The following is a 17,352-nucleotide window of genomic DNA, read 5'->3' as shown; positions in this document are numbered from 1 at the left end:
CAGAAGTCTGTGCCATGAAGTATCGATTTTTTTTTCTGTTCGTACTTCTTCATTTCAGCTGAAAAACAATGGAATGATTGGCTCATATGGTGCTTAGTTTGAAGTAATAAAATAGAAGGATATTCACTACTTTGGTCAATGTATTGCAATAATATTTAATAAATTATTTTAGATTAGATTCAATTAAAAATATACTTGACAGGAGCATCTACAAACCTCTCAAAAGAATAAAAAAGTGACTTCTTGTGGTGAAGTCAGCAATCTTCTCCAGTTCTGTTACCAACTGAAGTAATGCAAACTTGTCATAATCTGGAAATAATACTAAAGCTCAAACATCAATGACCTGTTGCCACACATATAACCACACTCTGAAAAATAAAAAATAAACTGAGAAATTGATGGGTTGTAAGATGTATTTGTTCTCTACTAAACAGAACACTTTTTTCCAGGTCCAATTCTTTTTAATTATTATTATCGAGCTCAGTTTCTTTCTAAACAGGCTCAAATTTCCTTACTCAAGATATCTCATGCCAGTCAAAGAGCAATGCTGTTCATTCAGTGTCTTTGTCAGCTCTTACCCGTCAGTTCCTTGCCCTTGTTATCTGCTCAATTTGGGTAGTCATCTAATCATAATCATATGTGATGTGTTATGCATATGCTGCTTAAATGTCAGTTTGATTGTGCAATCAAGCCGTTGAGCCAGTGATGGTCTATTTTGAGTCCAGGGCTATTAAAGAAACATGTAAAGGAAGGGACAAAAGCATACAGACATTCATTTAAAAACACATACTGGACATATTTTACATTTCTGAACTGAAGGTTGGCTGTGACTATATATTAATTGTGTTGACCTGACAGGTGTCTTATACTAACACCTAGTGGTGTAAATGCAACATCACACCACAGTAACTGATTAACAGCTTGACATTCTAGAAACGTGCTCTTTTCACAGTCTGCCCATAGTTTGTGAATGAGATTTGTGAATCATTCAAAATACTGATCATTACCAGTATTTTTAGCTGGTTAATGATCTCCATCAAACATAGATTATTAGATTAGGGTTTCGCAAACTGGGATCTATGAGGCTTAGAGTTGATGAAAAGCTATAATATTTTATATATATTATATATTTTTTTTAATGATAACGATGACGGGAAACGAGTAAAGCGAGAAGATGATACAGGAAAAATTCCCACCAAATGAGGAAACGGCAAGGAAAACTCGTTTTGCGCGTGCGCAGACAGACTCCACCTCGCGCACACACCGGTCTTGCTCCTCGCGCCGGAGAAAACAAGCTGCGTGGACGCGCTCTAAAAAGCATGCGCCTCAAAGCACTCTTCACGCATTTGGACTTGCTTTCTTCGGTTTCAGGGTACATTTATCAGCAATAAAGGTAAACGGTGCTGTGATTATAATTTGCAAAATACTAAGTAGCTGTCTTGGACGTTTTATTTGTTGTAATTGTGAAATGTCTAATGTTTGTGTGATGATGTTGCCGTTAAAACGAAACTTGCCTCCATGCATGTGTTCTCCTGTTTGATGCTAATTGGACAAATGAAAGTGATTTTCTCAAATAATGCATTAACGGAATTTGTCTGCTGCTCCGTTCATGCTTCTTAAGAAGACCGCGATAAAAGCGCGTTTAGGCTTCTTTAATAGATGGAAGACTTTTTTGTTCGCCTCGTAATTACGGTAACGTTAGTCCCATGCCCGCCAGGAGTAGGCCGAGAGGAGGCCGATGAGCGTCAGAGTTTGAGTGACAGCTGCGGAACCAATCAGAACGCTGGAGCTCGCGTCAGTCAGGGCTCTCACCCAATCAAATGGTTTGATGTTGTTGCGCATCGTTGTCGGCAACTGAACAATGTAATGTCAAAACAGCAATTTAAGATGCCAAGCAAATTGCTTAAACTTTATTTTGAGGGCCTGACTCGTTGTTGTGTTATGCAGATCGTATCGCATAGCGGTTTTGTTCGCCTTCTGTCTTAAACTAAACACCGCAGTCAGCGTCAAGTTCGCAGACAACGTTGCACCCACGTTTTCTCCGCACGCGAAGTGGAAGAAAAGTCCAATGCCTGAATTCTTTGATATTTGCGTTGATATTTTCCTCCTTGTACCCAAAAAACGTTTCCCTTCAGTCTCTGTCATTTGATGTACGTTACTGATTGCGGCTTGTTATGACAGGTATGTAGAAATTAGCCGCTAGCCTGACAATATAAACAACGAGGAGGAAACGTATCGCGCGCCATTTGCGTCACGCAGCGCTTGAGAGCCAGTAGATATCTATGCGCGTGGCCGTTAAGTGGAAGCTGTGGTGTTTATGCGTGGGTTTGTGAATGCATTGGTTTAACCAAATGTGCCGGTTTCCCGCTAGTATGACGTGTTTAACATGTATGCACCCTGTAGGAAAGTGTCTGTCCGCACGAGGCCGGGAGCGCGAGAGTCAGTTATGAAACTTGCGCGGTTTCACGTGATCATGATGATGAAGATCGGCGGATTTAATGCAAATGATCTCAGTCTTTCCTGGGTCTGTGATGCTTCAAGTTTCCTTTGCCTTGTTCCACACTCCAGACGGGCAAAATGATCTCAGTTAGATTTAAACGTTTTTCCTCTCTCTAGCAGCTTTGGAAATGAATGACCTCACCCTCATGTCGTTTCATAATATTACTTGATGCATTTTAATTATTCTAAAATGCACTATTAACCACGTCACTGCTGAAATGGGGAAACAGTGTTATGGAAATGTTCATTGCTGTAAACTAAATGTCTGTTGTTTTCCCCCTGCACATCTTATCCGATAAATATCCCATAATAACAAGATGAGAGCAAGCACGTGGGTTATTATCAGACAAAATATTAATAATTAGCATGCATTTATGAGGAGGTTAATAAAAATGCTCAGTTTGAGTTGGTGTACTTAAATATCTCCTGTTTGTCCCTTTGTTTATTTTTACATAACCTGTTTTTCCTCTTCTGTGGTCAGTTTTCTTTGGTTATTGTGTGTATAACAGGTATTTGACTTGTAATGTGTAGTTTCTTGATGATTTATTGATCAGTGTGAGTTCAACACTGGTCCTTGGCCACCTATCGAGGAACCCTGCATTATTACACCCTAAAAAGCAGAGATACAATATCAATATTCAATATGTCATTTTATAAACTATATTATCTAAAATGTGATGTCTCTTTTTTTTTTTTTTTTCTCCATGCAAGCTTTTGGAGATGAAAAATGAGTTGAAATCACCCAAAAGTTCAGTCATTCATTGAAATTATATTTTAAGGACATTCAGAAAAAGTGCATAACCAATGTACAGCTGAAACCTGGCACTAATGATAATTTGTATTGGGAACAAGATAAGCTTTTAAATAAAAGTCTGATCTGATTGTTGGAAAAAGTGCTGGAAAAGGTCTCTCTTGTGAACCTTAGGTGGTAGTATATTGTTTATTTATGAGCTCCTTGGTAAGGTTGAGCCGTCCGTGACATCCTTTACCCCTGACCCCATGATGTGTTTCTGTGGTTTGATAGGTTGGTGTGTGAGTGTGTGAACAGCATGACAAAGAGCCCTCCTCACAGGCGTGGGATCACGTTTGAGGTGGGAGCGCAGCTGGAGGCCAGGGACAGTCTGAAGAACTGGTCAGTGTCTTTCCTCATTATCCGTTCATTCACTCGGTCTGATTGAAATTCAGACGCTTCACTGGCGCTGTTGCCTCTAGTTCGGTTGCATTCCAAAATTTAGCATTTTAAATCATGTTGTTGTGATTTTACAATTGAGTATTTATTTATTTATTCTCCCCTCAAACATTTTACAGCCTTTCGAGATCCAGATGTGATCTGTAGCTAATCTGAATTGACTTTGTTTTGTGTTGACAGGTATGCAGCTAGCATCGAGAAGATCGACTATGACGACGAGAAGGTTTTGATCCACTACAGGCAGTGGAGTCACCGTTATGATGAGTGGTTTGACTGGAGCAGTCCGTACCTCAGACCCGTGGAGCGAATCCAGCTGAGGAAACAAGGTCTCTCTGAACGCCAGAGCGCTCCGGTAAGCACTTCCTGTCAAACTGTGCTGAGTCACTCACAGGCTGCATGGGCTCATAAAAGTGCATTATATATAGGTATGTTTCTCTTCTCAGGGCTTTCATGTCAACCAGAAAGTTCTTGCCAGCTGGTCAGACTGTCGGTACTACCCTGCTAAGATCCTGTCCCGGGACAAAGATGGTGTGTACTCGCAACACTCACATCATTAATGCGAAGTTTATCTTCTGAATGATCCAGAGGAAAACGGCAGCCGAAACATAATCGTGTACCACTGTTTTTGGCTGATGTTTAAAAATTAAATAATAATACTATATTATATTATGATTATAATTTCATAAAAAAAAAAAAAAAAAATATATATATATATATATATATATATATATATATATATATATATATATATATAATATTTTTAAAATAATTACTATCATACATATTAATTAATTAATAAACAATAATTATACTTCATTTTTTTAATGAAAGAATGGATACTTTTGAGTATTACATTGATCCATTTACATAAAAATACTAAGAAGCTAAATTTTTTCAACATTGATAATAATAAATGTTTAAATGATTGTGAAACTCAAGTAAATTACTGAAATAATTTTCACAAAATTAGAATAAAATAAAAACATTTTAAAATAATAATAAAACGTGTTAAATATTTAATTGTAGTTATATTTCACAGTATAACTTGTTTTTACTGTATTTTTAACCTTAAACTTTTGTACAGTAATACACACGTATGAATATGTAACATTGCATATGTAATTGTGCTGCTCATTTCACATATTTTTACATTGTAACCTTAGCTGTGACTACAACTTAACGAAACGCTAATAATTGAATAAGTTTTTAGGTTAAAAGATTAGAATTTTGAATCTCACTCTCCAAATAAATGTCTGTTTTTCATAATGTTTTTTATAATGTTGTGATTCCTACATTCACTTGTAGCATTTAAAACACTTGATTTAAGTTATGTTTTGTTTACAATATCATTTAATTTCAATATCCGACATATATCAGCATCGGTGCATCTGTTTGTAGCTATGTATTATACATGAACACACATGCCATTAAGAAAGTGTTGAGCAGTACAAATATCTGTGCTTCTGTGGTGTCCCAGGTTTCTACACAGTGAAGTTTTTTGATGGAGTTGTAAAGACAGTGAAGGGGATTAAGGTGAAGCCATTCCGCAAGGTATGAGAAGTGATTGCCTCGTCTCTAATTATTAAACCAGGCCATTAAAATGCAGGATTAATGAGTCTGTCTTTATCTACAGAGCTCTGATGACAAGACCAATCGGCAGACTCGAAAGCGGGGCGATCAAAACAGGAAAAAGTGGAAGGCCAAGGAGAACGGCACCAGCAGAAGTAACGACTCGAGACACAGCACGTCTGACCAGGATGGAGACAGCAAATCAGAGGAGGATGAAGAAGATGAGTCCAGAGATCTCCAGAATGGTGGAGAGAGTGAAAGCGCAGCAGCTCAGACATTGAACGAGTCAGAATCGAGTTCTGCAGAGCACAACCAAAAACAGCAGAGTGAAGAAAACAGGACAGAACCGCTTGAGAATGGAGACGCGAACAACCCAGAGGAGAAAGAGATGAATGGAGGACAGGAGGAGTCCCAAGCACTTCAAAATGGCATTGACCGTAACGACAGAGACCAGAAAGAGAAGGAAGAAGCAACAGATGAAAGCCCCAGTCTGCCCAGAAGGACACGGAGTAAGGTGGCAGATGGTGAGTCTGGTTTAGAGGAACATGGTAACTCTGAATATTTGATTTTGTTTTGATTCAAATCCGAGCTAGATTCAAGCTCACACACTCCAGAGGACAGCATTTGCTGAGTAGCTAATAGAGAGACAGTATCAAGAGAAGAGATATAAATATGATATAAATCTGTAAGACAAGGAGTTTCAGTTAAAGAGCAAATTGTTTTGTTGATAGAACATGTCAGTTTGTTAGCTGGACCAGTGTTTTGAGCTATGGAAGCTGATTTGTGATCCCATTGTTGTCAGTCTATTGTTGGTTTGACGTGGAGATTTGGTCTTAATGTTACAAAAGATTTCTGTTTCAAATAAATGTTGTTCTTTGGAACTCTCCATTCATTGAAGAATCCTTAAAATAATGTATTGCAGTTTCCATCAAGATACCATCTAAACTGAAAATAACCGGAGGGGGAAAAGACCAAAATTGCCACTAAGTTACTTATTTTTGCTGGTGGCAATGCATTTTTAACCAGGCCAAGAGTTAATTTAGTAGTTTGGTAAGTTTTTCCAGTAAAGACTGAAATTAGAGGATTGTTGGGTGATGTATCTTGTGTGTTAGACTCAGACTAGATGGTTCAATTTCTTGGCTTGTGTCTCTCACAGGAAAAGATGTGGAAAAGTCCAACGGTCCAGAACTGAGGAAGAGACGTGCATCAACGGGACAGATGCCACCGTCCAAAAGGAGCAGAGCCAACTCAAGCACAGGTTCACTCTCTTTTATTATTCTTCATTTTTGTTGTTCCAGCTGCTGTTCTTTATGCTAGTTGGTAATTAAACCATCTGACAGGACACTGTGCCTCTGATCCCCCCATAGACAGAAACAGTCGATCCCAAATCAAACCGGACTCTGTCCCGGAGACTTCAGAAAGTAAGGATGGCTCAACCAGTCCTGCAGAAAATACAGCACCCAAAGAGGAGGCAGGATCCACACCTGATCCCGGTAAACATCCTCCTTTGTTTCAATTTGATCATCAAATGTGTTTGCTTAGACTGAATCGTTATTGCTTTTGGGATTTATTGCATGAGGCACCACTTCCCTTTTCTTCAGAATATGTAAAAATCTTGTTGATTTGATGTGATGTGCTAACTGATGCATTGCTTTCTCAGCTGCAGCAGTCAAACAGCCGCAAACAATCCACCTTCCAACCACAAACAAGTATAGCAGAGAACCATGTGAGTACACCACCCTCACTTTCACTCTCTCTCACCGATACAGTACAAAGACCTGGCGGTATGTGACCTCATTTCCCGTTTTCCTCCCTCAGTGTACAGGGTCATCAAAAACCAGCCGCCCCCTATCCTGTCCATCGAGCTGGACCACAACCCGTTCAAATGCACGATCGCAGGCTGCCTCAAGTCTTTCCGCAAGGCGTCTCTGCTGCACTACCACATGAAGTACTATCACGCACAGAGCGACCCAAGCCCCCCTGACTGCACCCAGACGTGCTTCTCTGACAAACAGAACCAAAGCCAGGAGACCCCTCGCAGGCGCCGGACCGTCTCGTCTCCCCACCGTTAGTGCACACACTTCATCTATCAGTATTTACTTCAGCTGTTTGTGTGGGTGCTTGTTTTTGTTTGGGTTGCTGGTGAAGTCCGTTCACATTTTGTCCACATTTATGTGCATTTTTGTGCAAAACTCAGCATTATAAACATACCCATATAATGCTCATTTACAAGTTCATCACCTTGTTTTGGGGTCTGCTAGGAGGCATTTACATGCTTAAAAAAATATATATATATATTAGGGGTGTAACGGTTCACAAAATTCACGGTTCGGTTCGATACAATACACTGGTGTCACGGTTCGGTACGTTTTAGATACAGCAAAAAGAAAAAATTGGCAGATAAATTCCCTTGATTTTTAAAAAATGTTTTATTAAAACTAACAAAGTATGTTTTTTTTTTTTTACATTGAACATTGATGGAGCTATTCTTTACCCATCTTCTATGGTGTTTTCTTAGCAGCATACTGTATAAAACAAAAACAGCTCCTTATAAATAAAAAATGAAAATGTTATATTAGTTATGAACAAATACAAAGATGTAACTTTTTATATGGAACTCTATAACTCTATATCGAGTGTGTTTTTACTCAATTGGTTCTCTATAGGGCTTATGTTTTTTGGAACAAAGCAGGAATTACGGTCTGTCTGAAATGGGCTCGTGAAGGAATATTGTAACGGGGCTCAATTACATTAAGCATGTTCTTAAAACCTATGCGCTCGCTCACTCAGTACGCGCTGAAGGCTCGTTGCAAAATGGCTAATGTGTTTAACAAACCAGAAATAGAAGATCCTCCAATAACCAACAGGTCTGGTGTTTGGGTGCACTTTGGATTCCCTGTAAGCTATAATGGTGATGATAGAATGAATGGTAAATAGTAAGGTCTCATATCCGCGGCTATAACATAAATGTAGCCTACCAATCGCCGTGGTGATGTCTTTTGCCCTGTTTGAATCTGTTGGAAATGTCTGTCTAAATGCTGCGGGGATAGTTTGTTGCGTGTATGTTTCTCCTTTTTTCCGTCTTTTCCCAGATACTGACACACTAAGGTGATGTCGGCGTAAATGAGTTGACATGTTTCAAGTATTCCCGCCTGTTTTTTTTTTTTTTTTTTGTATTCCCGCTGGTGTACCCTAGATGCGACATATCGTTGTTGTTTTTATCCACCGCTCTCTTGCCATCACCATTATAGCTTACAGGGAATCCAAAGTGCACCCAAACACCAGACCTGTTGGTTATTGGAGGATCTTCTATTTCTGGTCTGTTAAACGCATTGGCCATTTTGCAACGAATCTTCAGCGCGTACTGAGTGAGCGAGCGGCTGACTGAGTAGCCTAATATAAACATATAAGTTGGTGTTTTTTTCTTCTTCGGGGGTGTCAGGGGCGTTGCCTGTTACGTCGTTTGGGTTATTGGGCTACCTTGTTGAACGCATATCATTTTATATTTCACAATTTTTTTTATTTTCCAAATATAATTAATTAGTCAAACGAACCGAACGGTTCAATACGAATACGCGTATCGTTACACCCCTAATATATATATATATATATATATATATATATATATATATATATATATACACATACAGTACAGACCAAAAGTTTGGAAACATTACTATTTTTAATGTTTTCGAAAGAACTTCTTCTGCTCGTCAAGCCTGCATTTATTTGATCAAAAATACAGAAAAAACTGTAATATTGTGAAATATTATTACAACTTAAAATAATAGTTTTCTATTTGAATATATTTTTAAAAAATTATTTATTCCTGTGATGCAAAGCTGAATTTTCAGCATCATTACTCCAGCCTTGTCACATACAACATCCAGTCTATCACATGATCATTTAGAAATCATTCTAATATTCTGATTTATTATGAGTGTTAGAAACAGTTCTGCTGTCTAATATATTTGATGAATAAAAGGTTAAAAAGAACTGCATTTATTCAAAATAAAAACAAAATTCTAATACTATATATTCTAATAATATATTTTCTTTACTATCACTTTTTATCAATTTAACACATCCTTGCTGAATAAAAGTATTGATTTTATTTTAAAAAAAAGAAAGAAAAAAAATTACTGACCCCAAATTACTGACCAGTAGTGTATATTGTTATTACAATATATTTATATTTTAAAAACATAGCTTCTTTTTTTTTTATTCATCAAAGTATCCTAAAAAAGTATCACATGTTCTGAAAAAATATTAAGCAGCAGAACTGTTTCCAACTTTGATAATGAATCATCATATTAGAATGATTTCTAAAGGATCATGTGATAATGATCCTAAAAATTCAGCTTTGCATCACAGAAATAAATGATAAGTTAAAGTATAATAAATTTAAAAACTATTATTTTAAGTTGTAATAATATATCACAATATTAAAAAAAAAATCTGTATTTTTGATCAAATAAATGCAGGCTTGATGAGCAGAAGAAACTTCTTTCAAAAACATTACAAATAGTAATGTACTGTATATATATATATATATATATAATATTTTTTCTCATAATGTGCATCACTGCAGCTCCTCTCTTTCACTCTTGACCTCAAATGCACTGTTTTAGTTCCAGACTCTTTGAAGCCAGCGTTTCCAAAAAGCCCAGTCTGTGATGCATGGCAAATATGAACTAAAAATGTAAAAGTTTGAAAACTTTTGTGTATGGATGACAACCTACTCAAAACAATTCCTGTCCACACAAATCTGTGAAAATGACTAAAAATGTTGCATTATTTATGCCACGTTACTAGTTGATGTAGTTCTTTGTAAAGAAACACTACACACCTGTGCACTCAACCTATAATACACATGCACATGATATTACTGTTATCAAAGGTTAATAACTCTTTTGTCGATAATGGTATCATTTTCAAAAATGTTCACTTTGAAACCCGTTTTCAAACGTTTGCATTTTCAGACTCTCAAAAATGCCATTGTCATGAGAATGAAATGCATGCAAAATGCATAAAAAGTTTTGGGGTTGTCTTAACTCCCTGAAGAGAAAAAATAGTAACCTTTATTTATTTGTGTATTTCTGTGGAAAAACAAGAAAAACAGAACTATGAGATGTAAACTCAGGATTCAGAGAAATTGAGGAAATTAAGATACAGAACAGTGAAATATAATTGTGAGTTAAAATCATAATTTCACATTTACAAGTAAAAAAAAAAATTAATTGTGAGATAAAAAGTGTGTGGGGAGGGGGATTGTGAGATCCAAACTCAGAATACAGAGGAAAAAAAAAACAGAATTGTCAGATGTAAACTTACAATTTTGAGTTCATAAGTCCATTTTCAGACAAAAGAAAAAAAATATATTAAAATAAACTCAAAATTACAAGAAAAACAATAAGTGACAGCTACCTTATTTATTTTGGAAATGTAAACTCAGAATTCTGAGATATTGAAAGATGTTAACTTTCAGAGAGATTGTGCGTTAAAGTCATAATTGCATATTTACATGAAAAATCTGAATTAACTGTGAGACAAGTGAATTGTGAGATGTAGACCCACAGTTGTTTGAATTGTGTGAAAATTTAGATTTGAACTGAATTCTGAATTCTGTTTTGATTTATAACTCGCATTGCAGTGGATTTTGTGCTTTGTAACTTTGCAAATTGTTTACATAGGGTGACCATACGTCCTCTTTTCATGTCCTGTTTTTGGACCTAAAAAATGTGTCTGGCCAGGATTTCTAAATCGCCCAAAATGTCCTGGATTCGGCTTTTGCTTTTTACAGTCACCATTCATTGTGTGCGCTGTTTTCTTAATCCCGCTCCGGCTGAATTTCTGACCATTACTGTGTGCTCCTGCAAACATTATCATATTGCACATAATTTTCGTTCTTCAGGGAACCTCTATCAATATGCTGAGTATTAAATCACTTTGGATGCAGGGTTGCCAAATGTTCATGTTTTGCACTGAATTGGAGAAACTGTTGTGGCAGGTTGATTTTCTCCCCTGGGTTAAATGTTTGAAATATTTTCCAAATTTATATTTGAGTGAAATGCTTGTTTTGAAACATTTTGCATTCTACCAATGATAAATTTGTGGTAGATGTCGCGTTTTGTGAAGGATGGCCACTGGTAGGAAGCCTTGCAGCTGGGTTTATGATCAATCTGTGACTAAAATAGTTATTTTATGTATGGAAATCCCATGTTTTGAGTTTTGATATTTGGGATATGGCCATTGTGCTACTAAGGCCCCCTCAATCCCGTCTGCATCCTGCCCCCACTTTCCTCTTTTTTTTTTTTTAAACTACAATATGGTGACCCTAGTTCACATGCACAAACAGCTATGTTAGACATGACAGGAAAAAAAGCATCAATAAGTGTGGGTTAAATGAACTTCCTCCCGCAGGTCACGCTCTGTCGCCCCCTGCTGTCGCCCTGCACCGGCAGCGCTCGGCCACTCTGGGCGCACAGAGGAGCAAAGAGAACCAGCACTTCAACCGCTCGCTGCATGACTACACAGACTTGCTTGACAAGGAAACAGGTATTGGAGAACATCCGGATCATTCCATGCATTTCTGAGCACATGCTCTCGCTGATTCAGGACATGACCGTAATAGAGATTGATTTTCTCATCTGAAGGAGTGAAAGAACGGGAGAGGCTGAGGGAGAAGCGGCAGAGGGATTTCTTCCGCATCAAACTGAAGAAAAAGAAGAAGAAAAGGAAGTCGAAGTCAGGTGAGACGGCTGTTATAGTGCAGTGATGTCTCTGTGTGTCTTCGGCTCTCTGCTGTCCCCTCTGTTTGTCTGCTCGAGCTGCAAACTTTCAAGTATTTCTCATTTCTGTAAAATTACTGCGGACCAGTAATGATGTCATGCTCTAGGGTTTCTGTTTGGCATAATAATAAACTATTTATGACAAGGTAAGTGTTTAAAAGTAAAAAAGTATATTTTAATGCCATGCTAAAAACATCCAGCTTTTTAAACGTAAGGTATTTTTTAAATAATTCTTTAAAGTTGGATTGATGAGAAGTTTCTTATATTTAATTTTTAGTTGGTGTTAGTTTAGTTTAGTTAGTTTGGATCCTGTTTGTCAAATGTCTCATGCTATGTGAATTTGCAGGTCTGAGATCACCTTCTGTAGCCTGGTTAAAACCAGACCCTTTTCAGTCGAAACTGAGTTAGGGTCTGGCAAAGCCTATTAGACGTCTCGTTTCTAAAGGGGCGTCACCGACGGACCTCGTTCAAATGCCTCTGGGCGCAATTGGATAGACCTAAAACCAATCAGAGCGATGAAGGAGATGACGTATGCAGACTTGAAGGCTTCAAGTGTTGTTCTTTGCTCGGGTTTTAATGCAAAGTTAAAGTTTAAATCACTTAAAACAGAACCTGTAAACTGTTAAACTGTACCACTGGCTGTAAATGTATTACTAAATGTATGAAGCCTTAAAAGACTACCCTTTGTAATTTTAGAATGAATTTACTTTAACAAGAATTAAATAGTTCAACAATACTTTGAAAACATAAATCCTTTTTTTAATGAACAAATTAATGAACATATTTAAGACGGTTTATTTAATTCATGATTTAAAATGTTAAAATAATAGTAACATTTTTAATGTGTTTAAATAAATAATAAAAAAAAATTCTATAAGTGTTTTAAATGCACATTTTAAGTAGCATTTTATGGAACATTTGCTAGTTGTTTTTGTTGTTGTTTATCATTTACCATTTGTGATAAAAAAAAATAAAAAAATTCACTGATGGGGGCAACCAATCAGCTTTTGATTCATTTAAGAGCCACTCCCTCTCCCACACGCAGACCTGCCAACATGTACGCATTTTTCGTACTTTGCACGCATTTTGACCCATAAGTACGCTTGTACGATTCTCTGCTCTCTAGGTACGCATTTTGTTGCATTTCGCCGATTTCAGTTTCTATGCAATCTATGACGCTTATTCTGCCGCTGAGCCACAGCGTGTAAGTGGAGTGAAAAGCTTTCGGCCAATCTGAGCGGTGCATGTTAACCCGCCGCCCACCTGCCCCTCCTATCCAAACGCTTAGTTGGCAGTTAGTAAAGTGGTGGAATGGCTTGAAATTTAGAAGGTTTTAGACAGGCCAGGTGCTTATTAACGTAAGATAAAGGTAACAGATAGGCTATGTTTAGCCTAATTGAATTTATGAATATTAAAAGTGACCTTGACCAATGATTATGGGCTCAAGTCCTTTCAGATTCTAAAAGATGAATTCTCTCTCCCAGGATTCTCCTTTTTCTTGTATTTAAGATTGACATCTGCATTGAAAGCATATGGTGTACCCTGGTCGACTAAACTATGTCCTCATCCTATGATAAACTGGATAGATTCTAGTATGGATTCTAGAGGTATTGTGAGTATAATTTATAAATCGCTTGTGGTGCGACAGTACTCAAATATTCCGATTGAGAGCTCCTGGGAGAGAGAACTTAACACTCTGATTGACTGGGACATTGTCTGGAGAAATTGTTTTGCTACCTCAAAGAACCCAGCACATCAAATGATTCATTATAAGTTAATCTATAAGGCGTATGCCACCCCCTGTTTATTACAACCCGAATTCCGGAAAAGTTGGGACGTTTTTTAAATTTTAATAAAATGAAAACTAAAAGACTTTCAAATCACATGAGACAATATTTTATTCACAATAGAACATAGATAACATAGCAAATGTTTAAACTGAGAAAGTTTACAATTTTATGCACAAAATGAGCTCATTTCAATTTTGATTTCTGCTACAGGTCTCAAAATAGTTGGGACGGGGCATGTTTACCATGGTGTAGCATCTCCTTTTCTTTTCAAAACAGTTTGAAGACGTCTGGGCATTGAGGCTATGAGTTGCTGGAGTTTTGCTGTTGGAATTTGGTCCCATTCTTGCCTTATATAGATTTCCAGCTGCTGAAGAGTTCGTGGTCGTCTTTGACGTATTTTTCGTTTAATGATGCGCCAAATGTTCTCTATAGGTGAAAGATCTGGACTGCAGGCAGGCCAGGTTAGCACCCGGACTCTTCTACGACGAAGCCATGCTGTTGTTATAGCTGCAGTATGTGGTTTTGCACTGTCCTGCTGAAATAAACAAGGCCTTCCCTGAAATAGACGTTGTTTGGAGGGAAGCATATGTTGCTCTAAAACCTTTATATACCTTTCAGCATTCACAGAGCCTTCCAAAACATGCAAGCTGCCCATACCGTATGCACTTATGCACCCCCATACCATCAGAGATGCTGGCTTTTGAACTGAACGCTGATAACATGCTGGAAGGTCTCCCTCCTCTTTGGCCCGGAGGACACGGCGTCCGTGATTTCCAACAAGAATGTCAAATTTGGACTCGTCTGACCATAAAACACTATTCCACTTTGAAATAGTCCATTTTAAATGAGCCTTGGCCCACAGGACACGACGGCGCTTCTGGACCATGTTCACATATAGCTTCCTTTTTGCATGATAGAGCTTTAGTTGGCATCTGCTGATGGCACGGCGGATTGTGTTTACCGACAGTGGTTTCTAAAAGTATTCCTGGGCCCATTTAGTAATGTCATTGACACAATCATGCCGATGAGTGATGCAGTGTCGTCTGAGAGCCCGAAGACCACGGGCATCCAATAAAGGTCTCCGGCCTTGTCCCTTACGCACAGAGATTTCTCCAGTTTCTCTGAATCTTTTGATGATGTTATGCACTGTAGATGATGAGATTTGCAAAGCCTTTGCAATTTGACGTTGAGGAACATTGTTTTTAAAGTTTTCCACAATTTTTTTACGCAGTCTTTCACAGATTGGAGAGCCTCTGCCCATCTTTACTTCTGAGAGACTCTGCTTCTCTAAGACAAAGCTTTTATAGCTAATCATGTTACAGACCTGATATCAATTAACTTAATTAATCACTAGATGTTCTCCCAGCTGAATCTTTTCAAAACTGCTTGCTTTTTTAGCCATTTGTTGCCCCCGTGCCAACTTTTTTGAGACCTGTAGCAGGCATTAAATTTTAAATGAGCTAATTAAGTGGATAAGTGTAAAATTTCTCAGTTTAAACATTTGCTACGTTATCTATGTTCTATTGTGAATAAAATATTGGCTCATGTGATTTGAAATTCCTTTAGTTTTCATTTTATTAAAGTTTAAAAAACGTCCCAACTTTTCCGGAATTCGGGTGGTATATAAAATGAAAAGAAAGCCTGACCCCTTATGTCACCTATGCAGCAGTGCAAGTCAAGGTACATAAATGCATATGTTCTGGGACTGTTCTAGAATTGAGATGTTTTGGTCCTATCTGCTGGACATTGCTCTTTTGGAGTGTACCACAGCTAAAGTGCATGGAGCCACCAGAAGGACAATAGTTTTGGTTGGACCTTGTTGAGACTTTATCAGACCTCTTGAAATCTTGAGAGGTATTGGTTATATCTCTAAACAATGATTCCCCTCTCTCTCTCTCTCTCTCTTTTTTTTTTTTTTTTTAATTTTTTTGTAAAAAAATTTTTTTATTATTTTTTCATTTTTTTTATTTTTTTTCTACTTATCTCTGTATCTTATGAATGTGGGCGGATCTTGGGCTTTGTTGTAAAGTTATAAATCTAAATTGTTTAAGAAAAAAAGTGACCTTGACATCATAACAAGCAGTCCATCTGTGACGAGCTCAGTTCAGTTCACGCGTTCTTGTAGGCTAACAAGGGGGGCGCTGCCAATAACGCACCTAAAAGCTGTCACAAAGAACCGGCAAAAGTAATGATTATGAATATTTTATGAATATAATTATTAATAAACAAGTGTTTTCTGTATCAATGTCGTGTTGACTGCAAAGATAAAGTTGACGATGCTGTCTCGCGATCTTCGCAGTAGTGAACGTGCCAGAGAAATGCACATTTCATACGGATTAACGTTACATACGCAGAGAGCAGTCTGTTTTCTTTCGTTTTGAATTGTTCTGTTCAACCCTCTTGAGTCGGTTAACGCGGATACGCGTTATGAGTCATTTTCATTAAAATGAACTGTAACTCCGTGAATACTCAACGAAGAGACATGAGAGAGATCTATAGAAAGCTTGACATGTCTACTTTTAAACCAAACAAGTGCTGCCGAAAACAAATAGTCTGTGATAAAGTAATCCATATGAAAACAACGCGATGTCTGTTTTTCATGTCTCCCTTCATTATCTTCTATTGTGACCACGCCCCCGCGCTGAACGCCCTATACAGATTCTAATGTTAAATAGTTTTTATTTTTATTTTACTGTTTGCTTCGCGATGAGAGGAATAAGATATAATTCACCCCAAAATGTGATTTGGTTGAGTATTTGAGATTTGGATTTCCTCAGAAAAAAAAGAATGAAGCACTTTATTCAGCAGAGATAATAAACATGAGTAAGTCTCTTTTTATTTATTTATATACTTGTACTAGTTTTCACATAACGTGTAAACATTTTACTAGTTAGACTTTTTCCAAACTATAATTCCTGACTAAATATATAATCAAGTGAAACATTATGAAGTTTCAATAACAATATACAATACTATACCATTCAAAAGCTTGATGTAAATAATATAAATGTAATAAATAAATGTAACTGTAACAAATGTAGCAAACAATGCAGTTCTTTCAATTTATTTCCCCGAAAAAACCTGAAGAAAAAAAATATATTCTCCGCTCTTTTCAACATTAATAATAATCTATTAATATGAGCACAGAGATGTTTAGTTCTCTGGTGACAAGAAAAGTCATGATTGTCTCCAAAGGCAGCTTTTGTTACAAAGAGACTTTCACTGATGCACTTCTTAAAAAAGCCAAATCTGCAACCTTTAACAACTTAAACAATGCAAAAGTTTGAACACTATGCATGGAAAATGATAAAAAAAAATTGTTGTTTGTTTTTAGCAAACTGATTTTGATATTGATAACTGCTGGTTTTGCACATTTATTTAATGTTTTGATTCATTTATTTAGAAAGAATGTCCTCAGTTTACTTTTATTTCTGACAAGATTTTCAGGTGGAAGAAGTTTCCATGGGCTATGCCTCCTGTACAAAATGTTTGGAGGGATTGCAGTAATTGTATA

At 37.2% G+C, this 17,352-nt stretch overlaps 1 protein-coding gene across 2 annotated transcripts in view; it reads left to right on the top strand.

Moving 5' to 3' along the window:
* Positions 1-1,236: 1,236 nt before the first annotated feature.
* Positions 1,237-17,352, top strand: part of LOC132117967 (PHD finger protein 20-like) — a 37,082-nt gene continuing 20,966 nt past the window's right edge. For both annotated transcript variants that reach the window (XM_059527381.1, XM_059527379.1), the window contains exons 1-12: positions 1,237-1,393; positions 3,524-3,631; positions 3,869-4,040; positions 4,132-4,216; positions 5,166-5,239; positions 5,322-5,781; positions 6,414-6,515; positions 6,625-6,750; positions 6,918-6,983; positions 7,076-7,324; positions 11,681-11,815; positions 11,914-12,009. In XM_059527381.1, coding sequence (XP_059383364.1) covers positions 3,549-3,631; positions 3,869-4,040; positions 4,132-4,216; positions 5,166-5,239; positions 5,322-5,781; positions 6,414-6,515; positions 6,625-6,750; positions 6,918-6,983; positions 7,076-7,324; positions 11,681-11,815; positions 11,914-12,009 — 1,648 coding nt within the window. In that variant the 5' untranslated portion in view covers positions 1,237-1,393; positions 3,524-3,548. The remainder of the gene's footprint in view (positions 1,394-3,523; positions 3,632-3,868; positions 4,041-4,131; positions 4,217-5,165; positions 5,240-5,321; positions 5,782-6,413; positions 6,516-6,624; positions 6,751-6,917; positions 6,984-7,075; positions 7,325-11,680; positions 11,816-11,913; positions 12,010-17,352) is intronic.

This window comes from Carassius carassius, chromosome 37 (assembly GCF_963082965.1).
Source record: "Carassius carassius chromosome 37, fCarCar2.1, whole genome shotgun sequence".
NCBI classification, from domain to species: domain Eukaryota; kingdom Metazoa; phylum Chordata; class Actinopteri; order Cypriniformes; family Cyprinidae; genus Carassius; species Carassius carassius.
Note: the sequence above shows the minus strand (reverse complement) of the source record. Positions and strands in the feature narration are given on the sequence as shown.